Genomic DNA, 21,985 nt, shown 5'->3' with positions numbered 1-21,985 from the left:
CAGTATTAATGCCACTCTGCTTTTCGTCTTCTTACTCTGCAATCTTCCATTTTTATCTTTCAGAACACATGTGCACTGTGGTTTACTTTGATGACTGCATGTCCATTCATCAGTGCAAAATATCCTGTGAGTCCATGGGGGCATCGAAATATCGCTGGTTCCATAACGCCTGCTGCGAGTGCATTGGTCCAGAATGTATCGACTATGGCAGTAAAACTGTCAAGTGTATGAACTGTATGTTTTAAAGACGGGAGAGACAGTAAACCAAAGCAGTTTAATCAAGAAGCTTATGAAATGCCATTTGTAAGTTTTACATCTACAGTTTGCTTGAGAATCCTAGCAGTTTAAGAAGATGAAAGCATTTGGACTGGGTTCCTGTGACCAGTAGAGTCATGTGCTAAATTATGATCACGATCTTGCTGATTTTACAAGCCTTTTCCCTTACATGCATGTAGGACTTTCGTCATATCAGAAGTCAGTGCACAGAGAATTCTGTGAAAAATCTGATGTTTTTAATGTAGAGCCTTATGTCATGTTCTAGTTTTCCATAGGCCTTCTGATTGAAGCACCATGTCACAAGAACTGATTCCTTTATGTATTGCACCTAGGACATTTTTTATAATTGGATTCCATTCTTCACTGTATCTTGTATTTTTTTTATTTGTTCTATTAATGGGATAGATATTCAAATCTATCACCTGAGAGCTCACATAAAAATAACTGTAACAAGCGAAATTCCAAACGGTTTCAGAAAGGAAATGCTTACTGTATTTTACATTTAAGATTTACATAGTAGGATCCAGCCTCTGCTCCACAGGCTGACAGAGGTCTCAGGAGTCACTTCTTCCTTGCGTCCCTCCCACTGCGTCTGCGGGAGTGTATGCTGGCAGACTCTCTCCGAGCGCAGGGCTTGAGGGGCCTGAGGGAGACTGAGGGCAGGGCAGAAGGATGCTGAAGCACTCTCTGACTTCAGGTACCAGTTTAAAGAACTCCAGGAATGGGAACCCATTGCCAGTTCGACCCTTTAGACTCCACTCCAAGCTCCAGAGCACAGCTTGTCCCTTATGGTAAATGGTAAAGCTGAGAGGAGAGAATGGCCCCCTTGGCCGCAGCACGGAAGCCCTTCTGGGGAAGAACTAGTGGCAGGATAGAGGCTGGCGGTGAGGGAGGTGGAGTCACCAGGATGGACTGGGAGAGCTCCGGTGCCATGCACTTAAGTGGGAAACAGGCCGAAAACTATTTACATTAATAGTATTATTTTGTAATATTTAGTACCCGTGTCTAATGTTCTCATTAAATAATCGCACAGCAAGTTAATGAAATTTTAAAATTCTGTGAAGATGATATTAATTCCAAGAATGATTTAGCAAAATTATTACATTCTGTAGTGCATATCTGAATTACAAGTAATTTTTTAGGAGTACCTCTAAAGCTCAATATTTAGGTATATAAAAATAGGTAATGCTCTCAGACATTTTTGTATTCATTATTTAAAGAGCAGTTTGTTATGAAATCAAATGTAATAATATGATTATCAAAATTTAGAGAACATATTTTGTTCTTTTTGATAACTCTAATACTTAAAGTACTTTAGCGTTTATAAAAAGTTAAGATTTAGGTCGTGGGTATGTCTGTTTAAGTAAAAAACATTGGGACAGCCTTTTCTTTTACAGAGAATGCCTCTGTTTAAAAGTGCCTTGAAAACATTATAGCTTCCCTTTTTTATTAATACAAATAAAACTTTGAAGTTTCTCTTAGAAATTTAAAGGACTCTGCAGCCAGTTGTTCACTTCAGTTTTGCTGTTTTGCAGAATAACCTCAAATTAAGAATATAAAACTTTTCTGCTTTTTGACAGCATGTTTGATGTTTCCTTCAATATGTCAGCAAACATTTTTAAATGCAGTTGTTATCTTTTTAGATCTTCATTACTAAAGTTTAAAATGTCCACGTGCTTGTACCTACCCTCCGTGTGTGGGGAGAAGCACCTCTCACTTTCCTCGCCTCTATGTGCCCCTCAGAAATTATCTCTAAGGGTAATGGTTTTATATATCCACATTTTGCTTAATTTTTCTGGCTTATAAAAGGGTTTAAAGAAGTATTTGACTTCAAAGATTCCATTTTCAGTCTTTGAATAACATTTTTTAAAGTACAGCATGTTAGGATAGTAGAGGAGTTAAGACTTCATATCTTGCATGCAGCGGACCCCAGTTCTGTCTCTGGCACCACATGTGGTCCCTTGAGAACCACCAGGAGTAACCCTTCAACACAGAGCAAGGAGTAGCCCCTGAACAACGCCAGATATAGTCCCAAAACCAAAGAAAAAAGTACTTGTGGGAATTCAAAAGTCTCACTAAAATTTAAGCCTTCTATTACCATTCTAAGCACCATTCACTTTAGGATTAAAATTATGGATTAAGGGGAAATTTTTTTTCTTTTTTTTCTTTCTCTTACTCCTGGGTGCTGGGTATTGAACCAGGGTCTCTGGGCTGAAGGAGAGTGCTCTACTGCTGAGCCACACTCTCAGCCTCTGCCTCCAGCCCCACCCCACCCCACACACTCCATTTTGTTAGCAAAAGATTAAATTGTTGCCTTTGCTTTTTTTCTCTTTTGCAGCTGTGCTCAGAGGGCCTGAGGGCCCTCCAGGTGGCCTTCCCCTCCCAGTTCTGGGACTTAACAGTGTGGGGAGCCCGCAGGGCCCCTGGGGGTTGGGGCCCACCTGGGCTTCCGCAGACCTGCTGTTGGGGGCCACTGGTGCAAGGCTGGCGCTCCAGACCTTTGCGCTAACTCCCTGTACTGTCACCTTTATTTATAACCAGATTGTTTTTAAAGACACTAAATTTTAAATCATTAAATTTTTTTTTTTTTTTTTTGCTTTTTGGGTCTCACCCGGCGATGCACAGGGGTAACTCCTGGCTTTGCACTCAGGAGTTACTCCTGGCGGTGCTCAGGGGACCATATGGGATGCTGGGGATCGAACCCGGGTCGGCCGCGTGCAAGGCAAACGCCCTACCCGCTGTGCTATCACTCCAGCCCCAAATCATTAAATTTTTATGAAAGCCCCATATAGAAGGTTCTCTACTATGGGAAGACTCGTTCTTGCTATCAGCTTCTTTTGTCCTCTGCCTATGTTTCACTAAAACTGTATTCATAATAGTGACACCAGATCAAATAATTCAGATCAAATCCATGTTTACGTAGGATGCTATTAAACATTTTCATTTAGAATATAAATTCTAAGGTTTTGAAGTCAGACTAAGATGTTTGAACAATATTTGAACGGTACATTTAAATCAGTAGCATCAGAATGGAGAGAAGAAACTAAAGTTTTTGAAAATTGAGGTAAATGTAAATTAGCCACATATTTAAATTTTGTTTTAAGGAAAGGTTCTTTGAAGATAATTTTAATGTATTCTGCATTCACAACAATCTGTGTTTTTGTGTTTTACATGGTCTATTACATATATAATTATGTACTTTCTGTTTTACCCCTATACAAGAAAGTATTTTAGTAAAAAATTAAAATGAATGTGTGTATTTTTGTTATTTTATAATCGAATGTCAAAATGAGTTTGCTGTTTCTTTCTTGTGAAGTTCTTGTTTAAGAAATCATTGATACAAGTTCCTTTTCCTTGGATATTGCTACAGATTCTGCTGAAACAAAGCAGTCTACAGCAGTTAGCTCTCTGCTTTCATACACTTCATGTCGGTATGAAGGAACCTTTGAAATGAGATACTTAGCCAGTCTCCTTTCTTTTGAACCTTCTCATGCCATCTACCCTCCCAAGAATGGTATGATTAGAAGAACCTATAGAAGGATCGAGGCCCAAAAATAGTAATCCCGACTCCTTTGTGATTCCTGCAGGATGCTGTCATGGAAAGCCAAAGGCTGTATGCATGTGATCCATCATGTCATGCCCTTGTATTTCCAGCTAACGTAGATGAGGGCATCTAGAGACAGGAAAATCCAGAGCCAGAGAGAGAGTAGAGCGGATAGGGTGCTTGCCTTGTGCGCAGCTGACTGGGTTCCATCACTGGGCCCCCAGATGGCCTCCCAGCACCACAGGATGATCCCTGAGTGCTGAGTCAGGAGTAAGGGCACAGTTGAGTGTGGCCCCAAAACAAAGCCGAAAAATAGGTGGAAATCCCGAAATACAGCCTGCCAGCCTAATTTAGAGGATTGATGGATTTGAGGGGATTGGGAAGGGTAATTGCTTTCAGGAATCTCCATCTGATTAGGACAGTTGCTGCAGGTGTCACGTGGCACTCCGTCTCGTGGCACTTGAGGCTGAGGACTCTGGAGAGGCAGGGCTGGAGGGAATTTCCCTAAATGTCAGCAGAGAGCAGCACTGTTTGCCTTCACGGAGCCAGGCAGACACGCCGTAGCTTGCAGCTGTTAGGAGTTACAACCTTTAAGCCTTGTCCCAAATGAGGAATAAATTCATTGGCAGCCTTGTACTTTGAAATCTGTGCATGACGGATAGATCAGCAGCCACTCTACGATCTGGATTCTGAGATGAGGATTTTCGGCACAGAAGTGAAGAGGTTTCTGTCCTCCCACACTCAGCTGTGGCTCCAAGGGAGTGAGGCTTGGAAAGTACAGCGCCCCCGCCCAGGCCTGTGTGCGATGGACAGGAGCCTCCGCACTCAAGCCCTCTCCGCTTCCTGCCCTTCAAGCTCCCCTGCAGAAGGGCTGAGGAGCACAACGTCACCGTAAAAAGGAAATAGAGGGCCAGAAAGAGAGTGCAGCGGCTAGGGCCTTTGCCTTGCACACATCCGACTCATGTTCCACCCCTAGCACTCCATCTGGTATCCTGAGCACAGAGCCAGGAGCACTTTTTTTTCACCAAAAAGTAAAAGAAAACCCAAAAGTATAGGAAATAGAATGGGTTCTAGCAAGTGACTGCCCGGATCTAGGTTCTAGTTCCAGGCAAACTGGCAGGGCCGTGTGCTGCTCGGGCCGAGTGCGGAGCGGTTGGGTGGACGCTGGGGAAAGTGGGCACCCTATCTGTGGTTTTCTGGGGCCTCACCTGGTCTAGGGTAGAGAAAGAGAGTGCCTTGGGGACCCCAGAGGGAAAAAAGGAAGAGGCCTCCCGGCGAAGGCCCCACCTGCCCTGGTCAGCTCAGGCTTGCCCAGCTAGACTTGCGGCTGGGCGAGGGGGAGGCCTGGCTCTGTCTCCTGCAGTGTCTTTTTCTTAAGCTTTCAACTTAGGAACCTTACAAGCCCTGACAGGGCAGCTGTTGTATGCACCGATGGTGCCCAGAGCTTATTCCTGGCTCTCTGCTCAGGGAACATTACTGGGGGTGCTTTGGGGGCCGTATGGGGTGCTAGGGATTAAATCCATCAGCTGAAAGTTCCTTACCACTGTACTCTCTCTCCATCCCAGTAGCACTGTAGCACTGTCATCCCGTTCTTCATCAGCGGGCATCAGTAATATCTCATTTGTGAGACTTGTTATGTTTTTGGCATATCGAATATGCCATGGGTAGCTTGCCAAGCTCTGCCGTGCGGACAGGATACTCTTAGTAGCTTGCCGGGCTCTCCGAGAGGGACGAAGAAATCGAACCCGGGTCAGCTGCATGCAAGGCAAATGCCCTACCCACTGTGCCATCGCTCCAGCCCAGTAACAATATTTAAAGCTGTGAAATAAATAATAGTTATTTCCTAGTGACCTTAGAAACCTATTATGGTCAGGGTTTATTCCACTCCCCAGCAGTGCTGGGAGGGTCATGCCGTGCTGGAGTCACACCTGGACTTTATGCATACAAGGTGTGCTTTGCATGCACTTAACACTCTGAGCTGCCTCGCAGCCTCTGAACAGGGACTTTAAATTGGGTAGATGAGGCTGCACGTTAGGAGCTAATCCTATACAACTTTCAAATATGCCAATTTTGGGGGGCATATTTGAATGGTTTTGTGGGGAAAGGATTTGGGTCATACCTAGTGGTGCTTAGCGATCACTCAGGGCACCATTTGTAGTGTTGGGATCAATCCTGGATTGGCTGTGTGCAAAGCAAGTGTCTTACCCAGTAATATCTCTCTTGTCTTCAAATAAGCCAAGTGTTCACACAAATAAACCATGACACAATATGGTCTCAATTCTTTTTATTCTGGGTCCTCTAAATCATGCCAACATCATGAAACAGGTTCCTGTTAGGTGAAAACAATAAACTTTTTCTGTGGCATTAGTGAAAATTGATTTCAGGGAACTTGAGAACTGACTGAGTCATACTGGAAGATAGGACTATAGGTTATGTCAAAACAGACAGCCCAGGGCTGGAATAATAGCACAGCGGGTAGGGCGTTTGCCTTACACGTGGCCAACCTGGGTTTGATTTCCAGCATCCCATTTGGTCCCCTAAGCACCACTAGGAGTAACTCCTGAGTGCAGAGCCAGGAGTATCCCTTGTGCATTGCTAGGTGTGACCCAAAAAGCAAAAAATACATAAATAATGGCCCAAGGGGAACGGGCCCTGGAGAAATGGGACAAAGCATGAGTTCTTCCTGACAATGACAACCAAGAAGTGCATCACCATTATTCCTCCACCCAGGGAAAGAAAGAATGTAGGGGCAGAGAAAGGCATACACTAAAAAATTTTCTACCCCATAAAGGAAGCATTAGAGGTGAAAGTGCACAGTAACCCCTGCCACCACCCTTTGTTTTGGGGCTACACCTGGCGAAGCTCGAAGGTTACTCCTGGCTCTGCACTCAAGAATCACTCCAGATCGTACTCCGAGGACCAGATAGGATGCTGGAGATCAAACCCACGTTGGCCATGTGCAAGGCAAGCACCTACCTGCTGTGCTATTTCTCTGGCCCTGTATTACCCCTCTGACCCCACAAGTAGCCTCTTAACCTGAATCCTCTCGTCTCATTCACACATTCCCTATCGTTGCAACTTCTCTGAAAGTCAATTCTTCCCAATCAAATGACAGAATTGGACTTTTATATATCTTTGGCTTTTAAGATAGGTTTTGTCTTTTTCTCTCAGTGACCTTTGATAAAATCCTCAAGTATGGAAATATATTTTTGGATAACTCAAGGATTTCCAAACCTGATATAGTTAAGCATCTTTTCATCATATTTCAAGATCATACAGTTCCTTTACAATGATATGCAGAATTTGGCCCAGCTAGGAGAACACTGGTTCTAGATGGAACTGGAATAGCAAGCCAAGCAGGCGAGGGTGTTGGGCTTGTCAGCTGAGGTGTGACCTAAAATAAGCTAGGTCAAGCCAGTAAGTAGCAATTTCTGAGTGGGCTGGTTTTTGCAGGATAAATATAAATTCAATAACCTTTCTAAGTTTCAACAGTGACCTTTCAAATGGAGTTTCTTATTTAATAGCCATTAGATTTTTCTCTGGTGTCATTTCTCTAGAAAAGATTTGACACTCTTACTTAAATTTTTTTCTCTACCGTATTTGGAAGTTAAATTGATTTGAAGCCAAAGCGAATTTATCATCTATAGTTGAACCAGTTTGTTATACTTCATTGATGAGTCTGCATTGATTTTGTATCCTGAATAAAAGAGCCCAGCTTTGAGATTTTTCTATATAAAGATCACGGACCAGTGACTTCCCTGCGATTTCTGAAACAGTGATGCAGGATCTCATAATCTCTAGAGTAGTGTTGGCCCACAGAAATGCCATGCAAGACAGAAATGTAAGTCACACATGTAATTAAAATGTTTTCTTCAACTCAGCGTGACCAAATGAGCATTTCAACATAAGATTCATATGAAAATTATTAGAGGTATATTTACATTTATTTTTAATATTTAAATAAGATGTTTTATAGTTAAGACGCATTCCAGTTTATGGGCCTGGAGAGATAGTACTGTGCTTGCACACAACCAACCCAGGTTCAATCATTGGCATCCTGTATGGTCCCCCGAGCACTGTTAGAATTAATTCCTGAGTGCAAAGCCAGGATTCACCCCTGAGCATCAGAGGGTGTGGCACAGAATCAAACCCAAAATATCCCAATTCAGAATAGCCACATTTCAAGAGCTCAATAGCCACGTGTGGCTCATGGCTACCATATTGACAGTACACATCTAAATTGACTTACCCACGTTAACACATTCTGTCACCTTGTGTCTAGTGGCTCCACACATTAATGACTAACTAGCTATTGGGGGCTAGCAGGTAGCACAGTGGATAGGGTGTTTGCCTTGCACGCGGCCGACCCAGGTTCGATTCCCAGCATCCCAAATGGTCCCCTGAGCACCGCCAGGCGTAATTCCTTAGTGCAAAGCCAGGAATAACCCCTGTGCGTTGCCAGGTGTGACCCAAAAAGCGCCAAAAAAAAAAAAAAAAACCTAGCTATTGTCTCTTTGTCCTTTCTACTTTGTCTACTTTGCTTAGTGTATTTTGGGACGGTGTTGTCTGGTGCATACTGTATGGAGTTTGTGGGTGGGTGGGTGGACATTTATCTCTTCTTGATGAGCTGACATTTCTTTACTCCCTGCTGTTCCATTTGCACTACTTCCTTTCTGACATGGCTGGAGTGAAAGCTTTCCCCACTCTTCCAGGAATTGTCCAGTGGTTTTTCTCATGACACCCCGGGCGCCAGGGTCAGATCCTCACTGGTTAAGGGCTCAGTCTCCTGCAGATGTGAATTCCAAGTCCGTTTTGCCACCTGTACTATGACCAACCGGGTAGGTACTGGAGATTCTCTCCATTCCCTTTTCAGGAGTATTCATCTGCTGGAGCCGTTCACAGAATGCGGAGAATGAAGTTCCTTGTTGCAAAGGATATTTAAGGAGAAGATCAAATAGCCAGAGCGCAGCTGTACAAGGCAAAGCATCGAGGCGCTGTTTGGAAGCCCAGGGCACAGAAGCTTCTGTCCCAGCGGAGCTTTGGGAGAATCAGCCTCTCAGCATGCAATAAATTCTTTTTTACTAACCCCAGCCTTACTGGTTTTAATGGATTATTTCATGGGCATGATTGACTCGATCCTGGGACATTGGTGATGAAGTCAGTTTCTGATTCCTTTCTCTTGCTGCAGGCCGGGGTGAAATAGAGCTCCTAACTACAGGGTTAGTTTTCATCAACCCCATTTTTAGGGTTTTCTAAAAGTCACCTAATTACAAAGGCAGGTGCAATTGAAAAGTTGTTATAAATAGCAAAAGATCACCATTGTCTCTCTTCCCAGTTAGGAAATTGGGAAGATATCAAGAACAAATACAGATTTCTTTCAGTCACAATATTACCCTTTCTTTGTGATTTTATTATCATATAAATGCATTTTTATACTTTATAGGTGCATCTACATAGGTTTATAACTTTTTTTTATTGAGTCATCTATTGGATGTCATTTTTCATTGTTTTTTGCTTTACTGGGTGTGAGTGTGGTGCAGAGACCAAAACCAAAGCCACATGGATGAGAAGCATGCCTCTGCCTGAGCTACGTCCCTGGCCTGTGTATGCAGTTGTCTTTAAAATCAGAGGGGAGAAAAAAAAAGTTATGCAAAATTATTTATGCTGGTTTTATTGTGTGTTTGATTTATTTTAGATTCGCCTCTACTTTCCTTAGCTACCAGTCTTAGTATTTTATGTGGATTCAAGTTACTGTCATTGCCACCTAAAGATTCCTTCTGGGTTTTTTGTTCTGTTTTTGTCTTTTTCAGTTAGTGGGCCATATCCAGTGGTGCTCAGGGACCACTCCCAGCTGTGAGCTCAGAGGACCACGCGGCCTGGGGGATTGGATTCAGACCTCCCGCACGCATGCATGCTTCCACTGAGCTCTCTCTGGCCAGGTCCCGTAGCTTTTGTATGTTTTTGCCTCTTTTTTTTCTCTTGCCTAATTGATGTTCAAAAGACCAGGAAAAGTAGAAGATTGGTACATTTTGCTACAACACTAAAAGTTGAATTTGATCATCTCAATAGTCATTAACAGTGATAACTCGGGCTCATCACCCACAGGCCACTCCCTGTCTGTTCCTTTGCTGCTCATTCCCACGCAGAGGAGACTTGCGTTCTCTTCTCCCTTCTCCTTTCGTCCTTCTGTGTTACTTCCTTTCTCTCCCTTCACATCTTTCTAAACACGTTTCAATAAGACCGTTTTTTGCTTCATGAAAAGCCAATTATAATATATAGGTTTCTTGGTCTCTCTTTTCCCTGTGATACGTCAATGAGTAAAGGAGCAGCAGATTGGCGGGGGGGGGAGCAGGGGGGGCAAACGACATAGCTCAAGGGGCCACACACATGATTTGCATGCTGAAGGCCCAGATCCCGTCCCCAAGGACCCTGGGGAGTCATCTTGAGCACTGAGCCAGCAGGAGCCCCTGAACACTGCCAAGTGTGGGCCATAAAACAAAAGAAAAAAAGAATGGCAAGCTCTTCAAAGTCACTTAATAATTCTTGTAACAGTAAATGCCAAGCACTGTTAAAAGTTCATTCTGCCTAGGGTTCAAGATATGCAAATTAGAATATGAACACAAATATAAAAGCACAGAAATAATTTTTTATCTATTAAAATGACATTGATCTTCAGAAGGTTCCAGAGAGGAGGTGGTGGGAAACCAGTCAATGTCACCAGTGAGAAAGAGTTTTCCTCCATTGCAGGGAGAGGGTTGCCCCTGGCGCTTGCCCCAGGGCTCCTGTTACGGACACTGCTCGCTCTGATCCACTCAGCATGGTTAACGAGGTAGGCGTCTGGCGGTGGTAAATCAGGGCATGTTTCATGGTGGATTACTCTGCACACTACTAGATCTTCCTGAAGATAACATTTCGAGGGTCTGGAGAGATAGTGCAAGGGCTAAGACTGGCACACAGCCAACTCGATTGCATCTCCAGCACTGCCAGGGGTCACTCCTTTTCTTTTTTTTTTAATCACAGTTACAAAGCTATCCTGTTTGAGTTTCAGTCATACAATCACCCAGCCCTCCACCAGTGCACATCTTCCACCACCAAGCTCCCCAATATCCCCCCCATCCCACCCTGTCCCTACCTCTATGGCAAACAATCTCCCCCATACTCTCTTTTGTTTTGCTTCTTATGAATAGCATAAGATGTCGTGCAGCCTGCAAGGTCAACCACGTGCTCCTGGAATTCTAAAATTTTAGATAATTAGGGTCTGGAGAAATCTCTACAGCAAGCTGCTCGATTCGAAGACTCATTATTATTATTTTTTTAATTTTATTGAATCTCTGTGAGATAGTTACAAGCATTCATGTTTGGGTTACAATCACAATGATATCGAAGACTCCTTTGTGTGTCTCTGGATCATGGCCGTTAAGGAGCTCAAGTAGCAGCCAGAGGCAGCTTGTGGGTGTGACTTCCAGAGTTCCATGGGAGGGAGATGTGAAGGACCGACCTTTCCTCTATCCCTTGGAGCCTGGAGTTTGCTGTCACTGAACCCACTACCTGCACTTCTCACTTGGGTTCTGGAAGTTGGTGGCCACGGGGGTCATTAGGGGCCAGGTGTAGGGACGACTCCTGAGCACAGACCAGGAGTGAGCCTTGAGCACTGCTAGATGTGACCCGTTCTCCCCTGCACACACACACACACACACACACACACACACACACACACACACACACACACACAAAAGCTGTGAACATAAAATATCAAAGCATAGAACTCTGAATAATACTCTAAAATCCATTTATTTAAAACGGAAAAGATTATATATTGTTGCTAGTATACACTTAAAATATCTACAACTGGGGCCAGAGCCATACAGTTGTACAGTGGATAGGATGCTTGCCTTACACTTGGCTGAGCCAGGTTCGATCCCTAGTACCCAGTGTGGTCCTCTGAGTCTGTCAGGAGTGATACCTTGGCACAGAGCCAGGAATAAGTCCTGAGCACCTCCAAGTATGACCCCAAAACAAATCAAAACAAGTACAGCTATTCCCAAGACAACAAAAGCATTAGCCTCCTGCAGGGAGGAAAAATGGGAGGTCGAGGTCAAGAATAGATGGAGATTTTCACCTCAAAATGGACTTTCTGTGAATGACTTGATTCCCCCCACTGCACTGGCACCCCTCCCCCCACCCGGCTCCTCTAGTTGTGGTCTTGCTGGACAAAAACATTTACTGAGTTCTCAGTTTTTAGCAGGCAACTTCCCAATCGAATCTTCAGCTGGAATGATGAGATTTCAGGACAGAGCTGTGGTTTGTGTTGCTGCTTGGATTCTACTAGCATGGAACACGCTGCTTTGTCCTTCATGGGCAGATCGAGAGTACTCATACAGCCTCTGGCTTTTCCTTCAGCCTCTGCCTTCTGACTCCCTTAAAAGAACCTGAACACCATAAAGTAAAAGCACTGGCAAGAAATGCTAAACTCTGATACTTAAATTCCAGGAGAATGGTTTTAAAGAATAATGTATTCATAGTCACATAAAAGACACCAACACTCACATTTGTTGATATATATAGATATATTGGACTGGAGCGATAGCACAGCGAGTAGGACATTTGCCTTGCATGCGGCTGACCCGTCCCTCGATTCCTCCATCCCTCTGGGAGAGCCCAGCAAGCTACCGAGAGTATCTCGCCTGCATGGAAGAGCCTGGCAAGCTATCCATGGCGTACTCAATATGCCAAAAACAGTAACAACAAGTCTCACAATGGAGATGTCACTGGTGTCTGCTTGAGCAAATCAATGAAGAATGGGACGACAGTGCTACAGTGCTATATAGATATATCAGGGGTTGCTCCTCAGGGGCTTGGGGTGCTAGGGAGTGAATATGGGTCAACATGTGAGGAGGGGCTGGAGCAATAGCACAGCGGGTAGGGCATTTGCCTTGTACACAGCTGACCTGAGTTCAATTCCCAGCATCTCATATGGTCCCCCGAGCGCCACTAGGAGCAACTCCTGAGTGCATGAGCCAGGAGTAACCCCCATGCAACACCAGGTGTGACCCAAAAAGAAAAAAAAAACATATGTGAGGCAAGTACCTAACCCACTGTACTCTGTACAGTGTACACTGTACTCTCGCCTCTGCTGCTGTATTTTAGGATTTGTGATGCTCCTGCCTTTCTCAGCTTTCCTGAGCCCCTGCTCCCTTGCCCCTGTGAGGGTCTCCCTTACAATGATGATGTGGATGTTCTTGGTACTCCAATTTTATCACTCCAGTCCCCCAGAGTTCTGAGATTCTGGACAGGGTGACACAACTTGCCAGATTTATTTGTCAATCTCTGAATCGTGGCTGTTAATAAGTTTAAGTGCTGCCAGTGATAGTTTGTAGATGTGGCTGCCAGGCTCCGGGAAAATGGGGATATGGGTGGAGGTGGCCCATCCTGACTCCACAGAGGCCTGGGGGTCACTAAAGCCGCATACCTGGGGTTTTCAGGGGATTCATTCTCATGTGTGAGGGGCTCAATTTGAGCCTGTGGAAATCACTGTGAGTGTGGCGGCAATTGGGTTCTAGAGGTTTTTGGCTGGCTGTTGGGGTTCTGCTGAGATGGGCAGAGGGACTTGCCCGCCTTGGGAAGCTGTTCTGAATGGACATACCAGATTTCCTCCAAGGGACTTTATTTTTTTTTAATTTATTTATTTTTAATTAGAGAATCACCGTGAGGGTACAGTTACAGATTTATACACTTTTGTGCTTATACTTCCCTCATACAAAGTTTGGGAACCCATCCCTTCACCAGTGCCCATTCTCCACCACCCGTAAACCCAGTGTCCCTCCCACCCTCCCCAAACCCATCTCCCCCCCACCCCACCCTGCCACTGTGGCAAGGCATTCCCTTCTGTTTTCTCTCTCTAATTAGCTGTTGTGGTTTGCAATAAAGGTGTTGAGTGGCCGCTGTGCTCAGTCTCTAGCCCTCATTCAGCCCGCAACTCCCTTCCCCCACATGGCCTTCGACTACAATGTAGTTGGTGATCGCTTCTCTGAGTTGACCTTTCCCCGGAACGTGAGGCCAGCCTCGAAGCCATGGAGTCAACCTCCTGGTACTTATTTCTACAGTTCTTGGGTGTTAGTCTCCCACTCTGTTATTCTATATACCATAGATGAGTGCAATCTTTCTATGTCTGTCTCTCTCTTTCTGACTCATTTCACTCAGCATGAAACTTTTCATGCCCATCCACTTGACTACAAAATTCTTGACCTCCTTTTTTCTAACAGCTGCATAGTATTCCATTGTATAGATGTACCAAAGTTTCCTCAACCAGTCATCCGTTCTGGGGCATTCGGGTTTTTTCCAGATTCTGGCTATTGTAAACAGTGCTGAGATGAACATACATGTGCAGATGTTGTTTCGATTGTACTTTTTTGCCTCTCTGGGATATATTCCCAGCAGTGGTATTGCTGGGTCAAATGGGAATTCAATATCTAATTTTTTGAGAGTCGTCCAAATTGTTTTCCAGAAGGGCTGAACCAGTCGGCATTCCCACCAGCAGTGAAGAAGGGTCCCTTTCTCCCCACATCCTCTCCAACAGCGGTTGCTTTTGTTCTTTTGGATGTGTGCTAGTCTCTGTGGTGTGAGGTGGTATCTCAAAGTTGTTTTGATCTGCATCTCTCTGATGATTAGTGATGCAGAGCACTTTTTCATGTGCCTTTTGGCCATTCGTATTTCTTCCCTCCAAGGGACTTTAAATACAGGGACTCATGGTGTGCTGTTTCCAGAAGGCTCAGTGGGATGGGTCACAGAGTTAATTCCTAGACACAGTTCACGTAGCAGTATGGTGGGGCTCAGGTCCAGAAACAGAGGTGATCTTTTCGCTGTTTAGAAAAGATCACATTCTCCTCTTGGTTAGGAATCTTCTTCAGGGGCTGTGGGCAGAGGGTTTGGGCCACATCTGGTGGTGCTCGGGGATTACTCTGGGCTCTGAGCTCAGATATCACTCCTGGTGGGGACTCAGATTGGACCAGAGGATGGCCATGTGCAAGGCAAGTGCCTTACCCACTATGTGAACACAATGACGGGATTTCCCAAACTGAGGGCACCTCTGCACACACAGGGCATCAGGAACATGACTCAGTGGCAGAGCACGTGCTTTGCATGTGAGACCAAACACTGCAAAAAAATAATAATAATAAAAATTAAATAATAGTATGAAGCGCCACAAGGAAAGTAAATATCTATAAAATGGGGAAGAAAAAAACAAATTTATTTTGTAATATTTAATTTTAATTTCTTTAGTATTTGGATTTATGAAAGAGAAAAAAGGATGGGCTCCTCTTTCACTCACTGGTTCCCCATGGAGCTCTTTCTCCGAGCAGCCCCTGCCTGTGGCAGGTCCCTGGGTTCCCGAGAGGCAGGAAGCAAAGCCTCACTGCACGTGGCCTCGTCACCCACATGGAGATGGCTTCTCACCGGCCGCTGTCCCGCTAGATTGGCTTGCTCCTACCCAGTATACCTGCCACTGCTTCACGGGCCCCATGTCCCCCGGCTCCTGGGAGCAAGGGCATATCTGACCTCAGCCTCGTGTCCTCACCTGGGCTTGCGCAGAGGTAGATCCTGATGGTTCCCCCCTGAGTTTTAAAATCTGGCGTTGTGAGAGAAGGGTAGTTGGCAGAGGGGACCTGGCTGAGAGAGCTGCATTAGGAAAACCCTCAGCCCTGCTGGACCCTGAGCAAGCTGGCACAATGGAGGAGCAGACGATCAAAGCAGGAACCATGGGGAGGAAGGCAGGCTATAGGGGCTGGAGCAATAGTATAGCAGGTAGGCATTTGCCTTGCACGCGGCCGACCCAGGTTCAATTCCCAGCATCCCATATGGTCCCCTGAGCACTGCCAGGGGTAATTCCTGAGTGAAGAGCCAGGAGTGACCCCTGAGCATCACTGGGTGTGACCCAAAAAGAAAAAAAAAAGGGCAGGTTACAAAGAAAGGGACAGAATAGGGATCAAGCTTGCCTTGCACATGGCTGGTGCTAGTTTGATCGGTGACTCCAGGCACCTCCAGGAGTGACCTCTGAGTGCAGAGCCAGGAGTAAACCCTGAGCACTTCCAGGTATGGACCCCCAAAAACAGAAATAGAAATAAACAGAAAGAGGTGCAAGGAAGCAGGCCCATCACAAGTGCAGGGCAAAACGGGCCACACAGGACTCCCCTGCGGAGCCCTCTAGATTCCCTGGATTTTAGATGATTCTCATTCTCATGGTTCTTCTGCCTCCTTGCACTGAAACCCCCTTTGTCCCCGAGAGACATCAGCGAGCCTCTGTTCTTTATACCCGAGAAACCTAAGATGTCTGACCCTCTGGTCTTTTTTTCTGCACCTAAATGTACTCATTTGCTTTTCTTATGAAAAGGAATCAGACTGAAATGCTATTATTTATTTACTTTTGCCAGGTGAATATTTTTTTGGATTAGTCGTCATTCCTGATTTCATATAAAATTCTCGAACTAATTGATTTAGAATTAAAAGTTTAATTATATGGGTGGTGTTTTGTTGTGACAATGAATGCTTTGAAGAGTGTGAAATTGTACTGCTACAACAAATACAGTTGTATAAGCTGTCAGCATGAAAGACTCTTAGAAGCATAATGACAGAGAAATTGAGTGAGATTGTTTATAATAACCATGCAGCATATCATCCTAAAGTCCTTGAAATTGTCTGTCTTTTGTTCAAAATGATCTGCTGCTTAAAACTTGGCATTGCAGGCACAATGCACTTTGCGATTTTTTTTTGGGGGGGGTGCACAGCAAGGAGCACTCAGAGGTTTCTAGCCCTCAGGAATTACTCCTGGAGAGAGAACAAAAGGGAATGCCCTGCCGCAGAGGCAGGGTGGGGTGGTGGAGGATGGGGTGGGGGTGCTGAGAGGGATACTGGGATCATTGGTGGAGGTGAATGGGCACTGGTGGAGGGATGGGTCAACGATCACTGTATGAGTGAAATGCAAACACAAAAGTTCATAAGTTTGTCACTGTACATCACAGTGATTCTCTAATAAAAAAATTTTTTACAAAAGGAATTACTCCTGGAGGACTTGGGGGAACATATAAGATGTGGGGATTGAACCTGGGTTGGTCGCGTGCGAGACCAACACCCTACGGCTCTGCTCCACACTTGACAATCTTTCCTGAGCTTCACAGACATGCTTTTTACAAGTTGTGGCAACCTTCTGTGAGGCAAGTCTGTGATCCCATTTTTACACCCATGTCTGCTTCTTTGTGCTGCTGTGTCAGACTCACTAAGGTATGCACGTCTTCATTTTATTTGTGGGGGGAGGGTACTGGGCTACACTCAGTGTGCTCGAGGACTACTCCTGACTCTAACCCCCAGCAATGCCCTGGTCAAAACTGCCCCACAACAGTGCTCAAGGAACCACATATAGGCCTGGGATTCATGCTGAGATCTGTAGGATGCAAGGCAAATGCCATAAGCTCTGTTATGCTACCTCTCCAATGCAGGCATGTTTTTAAAAGATTTGATCTCTTTACGCACATGTTACAGATGATACAGAAGTGTAGGGCCAGTCAAAAGGAGTGAGGGAACAAAATGGAATGCCCTGCCACAGAGGGGGGGTGGGGTGGGGGGGGACGGGATTGGAGGGTGGGAGGGATACTGGGTTCATTGGTGGTGGAGAATGGACACTGGTGGAGGGATGGGTTCTCGAACATTGTATAAGGAAAACACAAGCACAAAAATGGGTAAATTTGTAACTGCACCCTCACGGTGACTCACTAATTAAAAAATTAATTAATAAAAAAATTAAAAAAGAAAGAAGTGTAGGGCCAGAGAGATAGTAAAGCAGGGAGGGTGTTTGACTTGCATGCAGCCGACCCTGGCTCGATCCTGGCACCTAGTCCCCCAGCCTCCCAGGTCTGATCTCTAAGGAGACCAGAGCCAGGAGGAAAACCTGAGTCCTGCTACGTGTAGATCCAAAACAAAACAACAAAAAACAAATACAACAAGCATAAACATAACCTTTACTGTACATGCATGTGGCTTGCTTTATTTATCTGTTTGCTTATTTTAGTTTTTAAGGTCCTCTGTCAGTGATGCCGTGCAATGCCTGGGACCCACCTGGGCCACCTGCGTGCAAAGCAAGTGCTCCAGTCCCCAGCTATCTCTCAGGCCCGCCATGCTCCATTGCTGAAGCCTGGATCAAAGCCCCAGTACCGCCAAGTATGAATTCTATGTGCCACTAAACATCACTAGAATTTCTTGGAATTTCCTCACCAGGTATGCAAGCTTTGGAACAGCTGTCCTCAGAAAACTGAGTCCCATTGCTGCTTTCCGACTGGAGACATGCAGTCCCTGCAGGGCCTCCTGGGAGCTGAGTGGCCCCTCCCAGGCTGCTGGCCCCTTCTTCCCCGAAGCCAGGGCAAGTATGAGCAGTGGTTGTCACTTGTTCAGTCCAAAACCAATTTGTCACCAGCCAAAACATATTGAACTGTCAAAAGTACACGAAACGAGCCACAAAAATACATGAAGCCTAACATGAGTTCTATTTGTTCTGACATTTTAAAAATAGCGAATCTGTCATCAAGATTTTGAAAAAGAAAGAAAAAAAGCTGTGAGCGGGGAGTGGTGCAATATTGGACGGCGTGTGAGGCAGTTGCCTTACCTGTGGTCACCCCAGGTTCGACCCCCAGCACCCCACATGGTCCCCAGAGCCCTGCCCGAGTGAGCCCTGCAGGCCTTCGTGCTTTGCTGGCTGCATGGCCGCAGGGCTGTGCTTGTGAGGCGGCTCCGTGCCTGTGTCTGCGGCCCTTGCTCTGAGCACCCGGGATGTGCCTTGCACTGGGGACTTGTTCGTTGTCTGTTCCTGGCGCTGTGCTTCGGGATCATTCCTGGTGTTGCTCCGCGGAGTCTGCGGTGCTGGGACCGATTTCGGGTCAGCTGTGTGCAAGGCAAGTGACTTACTCCCCCCTGCACTATTTCTCTGGAGTCCTGTCAATATTTTTAAATCAAGAACTAAGCCTGAGAACGGTGCCACATTCTGCATTGTGATGCCAAGAAAGGATGCAAGTAAATAGGCCTTCTTGATTGGAAATATGCGGTGCTCTGCATCGGGCCTGGACCCCTGCTGACCCCTCATATCTCTCCTCACTTGGCCTTTGGCCCTGCCGTCTCTGCTCCTGTCCTCTGCAGACCAGCTCCTCAGAACCACCTCGAGTGGCCTCTGTGAAATGGAAATCATTCCATATTGCTGCTTGCTTAAAATTCTCAGCCCCATCCCAGCCGCTAACAAGAGGGTACACGCACTGCCCGCCCTCCCGCTTCTGCTCCTGTCGCCTGGCTCCAGTCTCACGCTCCAGAAATAAAAACTTAACTCCTCGTCCCCACGCGCTGTTAGCCTCCATCAGAAATACCCTTTCCCAGGGGCTGGAGCGATAGCACAGAGGGTAGGGCGTTTGTCTTGCACGCGGCCGACCGGGGTTCGATTCCCAGCATCCCACATGGTCCCCTGAGCACCGCCAGGGATAATTCCTGAGTGTAGAGCCAGGAGTAACCCCTGTGCAGAACCAGGTGTGACCCAAAAAGAAAAAAAAAAAAAAGAAATACCCTTTCCCGAGTGACTAAACTAAAATCTGTGTCAAGGCACACACACTTGGCTTATGGGCTTCCAAAGTGATGGTCAAGATTTACGTATTCTTGTTTGACAGGGACATGAACCCCATTTTCAAAAAAAATTAATTTGTTTTCAAAGGAATATATACTTTGGTTTGGGGGCTATACCTACTGGTGCTTCGGGAAAACTGCCAGACCTGTGCTTGAGGTCACTCTTGGCCACACTAAGAGGACCATGTGGTCCTGGGGATCGAACCTGGGCCTCCTACATACAGAGCATGTGTTTAGCCCCTGTGCTATCTCTCCAAACTGTGATTTTGTATTTTTTAAATTGAGGTACACAAGAGTGTAAATGTTTCTGTCTTAGGCCCACAGTGATATCCAGTCCACACCCACCACCAATAACCTATTGTACCAATAACCCTAGACCATTTCCGGAAATACCCCATCGATATTCAGGAGACCCGGGGCCCTGGGCCTCTCCCAGTGGTGTTGGGGTGGAGGGAGTGGCCCTGTGTTCTTCCATTTCAGCTTTTTTCCCAGGTACCATGCTTGGGCTTTGTTTAGGGGCCATACCAACAGTGCTCAGGTATTACTTCTTACTCTGTGCTCTGGAATCACTCCTGGCAGGCTCAGGGGACCATATGGGGTGCCAGGAATTGAACCCGGGTTAGCTGTGTGCAAGACAAGTGCCCTATCCACTGTACTATTGCTTACTTCCCTCCCATACCTTAAAAAAAATATTTTATAAGTGTATTGTGGCCAAGAATGGGAGGAGAGAGAGAGAGAGAGAGAGAGGAAGGGGGAGAGATGGGGGGAGAGAGGGTTAGAGGGAGAAAGGGGGAAAGAGGGAGAGAGAGGGAAAGATGAGAAAGGGAGAGGGGAGGAGAGAGCAAGACAGAGAGTGCAAAGCAGGAGTGCAAGTTTTGTACATGGGAGGCTCAGGCTCAACCCTGGCACCTTATGGTGATCCCTGAGTCTTGCTGGGTGTTACCCCACACAAACAGAAGCACTCCCCCTCCCTTCATTGTCGTTGCTGCAATGACAAGAGGTCACACATGGTCTGGCAGGCAGAGGCCTTAGACTTTGTTATGTCTCTGGGGGCACCAATAGCAGAGCACTGGGTGGTACTCAGCTCCTGGGCATGTGGGGCCTTGCTGGGGACTGAATGCAGGGCCTCAAGCTTGCCACTGAGCTCTTCCCAGACCCCGCCTCAGACCCCGTGCTGGTCACCCACACTGTCATGGTGGGGCACGGACTGGGGCCTGAGGCCACGGTTTAAGACCTAGCTTTGCCGTTGGCCAACAGTGCACCCTTGGACTGAATCTCATTTTCTTTCATGTCAACCCTGGAGGGCACATAGTCGCCTTCCAGGGGGAGGTGACACATGCTGCTGGAAGCTCTTCAGCACTGCACAAAGATGGCCCCAAAAGCCACACGAAGGGCCGGAGAAGAGGCCTGTGGTGGGGACTTGGCCCTGGTCTCTCGGGGATTTGTCTGGGATTCTCTTGAGCCCTGGGGGAATTCTCGCTGGTCCCTTTGGCACACACTATCAGCCGCGGCTTTAGCCCCCTAAGGATCCCTTCCCAAGGGCAGCTGTCAGAGCTTGCAGCATCTGCCCTCGGTCACAGGTCCTGACCCTGCGTGGAATGGTGGAATGCGGGCACCGTGTTCTCCAGCATGGACAGGTCAGGGTGCGGGTCAGGAGACACGGGGGACGGTGCTGACATGCAGAAGCAGCTCCTGACCTCGTTGCCACCAATTCAGCGACAGCCGGGAGGAAGGGCTGAGATCCCCCGTCTCAGTCACACCCAAGGACACCCCTGTTTCTTGTGCTCTCTGGATGGTGGAGATAGAGCAAAGCAAAACAGGTGCTTTAAAAGTGGGGTTTTGAGCTCCCACACGGCCACAATCCAGAGACACACAAACGAATCTCAGACCCGAGCAACTTGCTGCAGCGATCTCTTCAGACCCTGTAGCACTGCAGCACTGTCGTCCCGTTGTTCATTGATTTGCTCGAGCGGGCACCAGTAATGTCTCCGTCATGAGACTTGTTGTTACTGCTTTTGGTATATCGAATACACCACGGTTAACTTTCCAGGCTCTGCCGTGAGGGCGGGATACTCTGGGTAGCTTGCCGGGCTCTCCAAGAGGGACAGAGGAATCGAATCCGGGTTGGCTGCCTGCAAGGCAAATGCCCTACCCGCTGAGCTATCGCTCCAGTCCTTGTTTCTATAATGAAAACAAAAAGAAGCTTCCTTAAGATGAATCAGTTAAATTGTTTCAAGAGAAATTCAAGTCAAGAATCAGAAATAAACCCTGTTACAGGTTGTGTTTTTATTCATCCATGCACCAACACACACACACACACACACACACACACACACACACACACGCATGCACGCATGCACGCGCGCGTGAGCACAAACTCAGGTATGGAACCCTTTTCCCCCTGTGATGGCATTTAGAGGTGACTCTACATGGTCTCGAGGGTAGAGGCCCTTGGGTGGGATTAGGGCCTGGCCACAGGGGCTTTCCCTGGGTGGGAGCCCGTCCTCACCCATCGCT

At 46.4% G+C, this 21,985-nt stretch overlaps 1 protein-coding gene across 2 annotated transcripts in view; it reads left to right on the top strand.

Annotated features, from left to right (window-relative positions):
• Nucleotides 1-8,940, top strand: part of TWSG1 (twisted gastrulation BMP signaling modulator 1) — a 41,782-nt gene extending 32,842 nt beyond the window's left edge. The window contains exons 5-6 of one of the 2 annotated variants that reach the window (XM_055128641.1): nucleotides 64-126; nucleotides 8,694-8,940. In XM_055128641.1, coding sequence (XP_054984616.1) covers nucleotides 64-126; nucleotides 8,694-8,695 — 65 coding nt within the window. In that variant the 3' untranslated portion in view covers nucleotides 8,696-8,940. Of the gene's footprint in view, nucleotides 1-63; nucleotides 3,555-8,693 lie in introns of those variants that run through there. The other variant, XM_055128640.1, reaches the window with a different exon arrangement.
• Nucleotides 8,941-21,985: the final 13,045 nt, after the last annotated feature.

The sequence above is a fragment of the Sorex araneus genome, chromosome 2 (assembly GCF_027595985.1).
Source record: "Sorex araneus isolate mSorAra2 chromosome 2, mSorAra2.pri, whole genome shotgun sequence".
In the NCBI taxonomy this organism is placed as follows: Eukaryota; Metazoa; Chordata; class Mammalia; order Eulipotyphla; family Soricidae; genus Sorex; species Sorex araneus.
The sequence above is the reverse complement of the archived record's forward strand: the minus strand, read 5'-3'. Positions and strand labels throughout refer to the sequence as shown.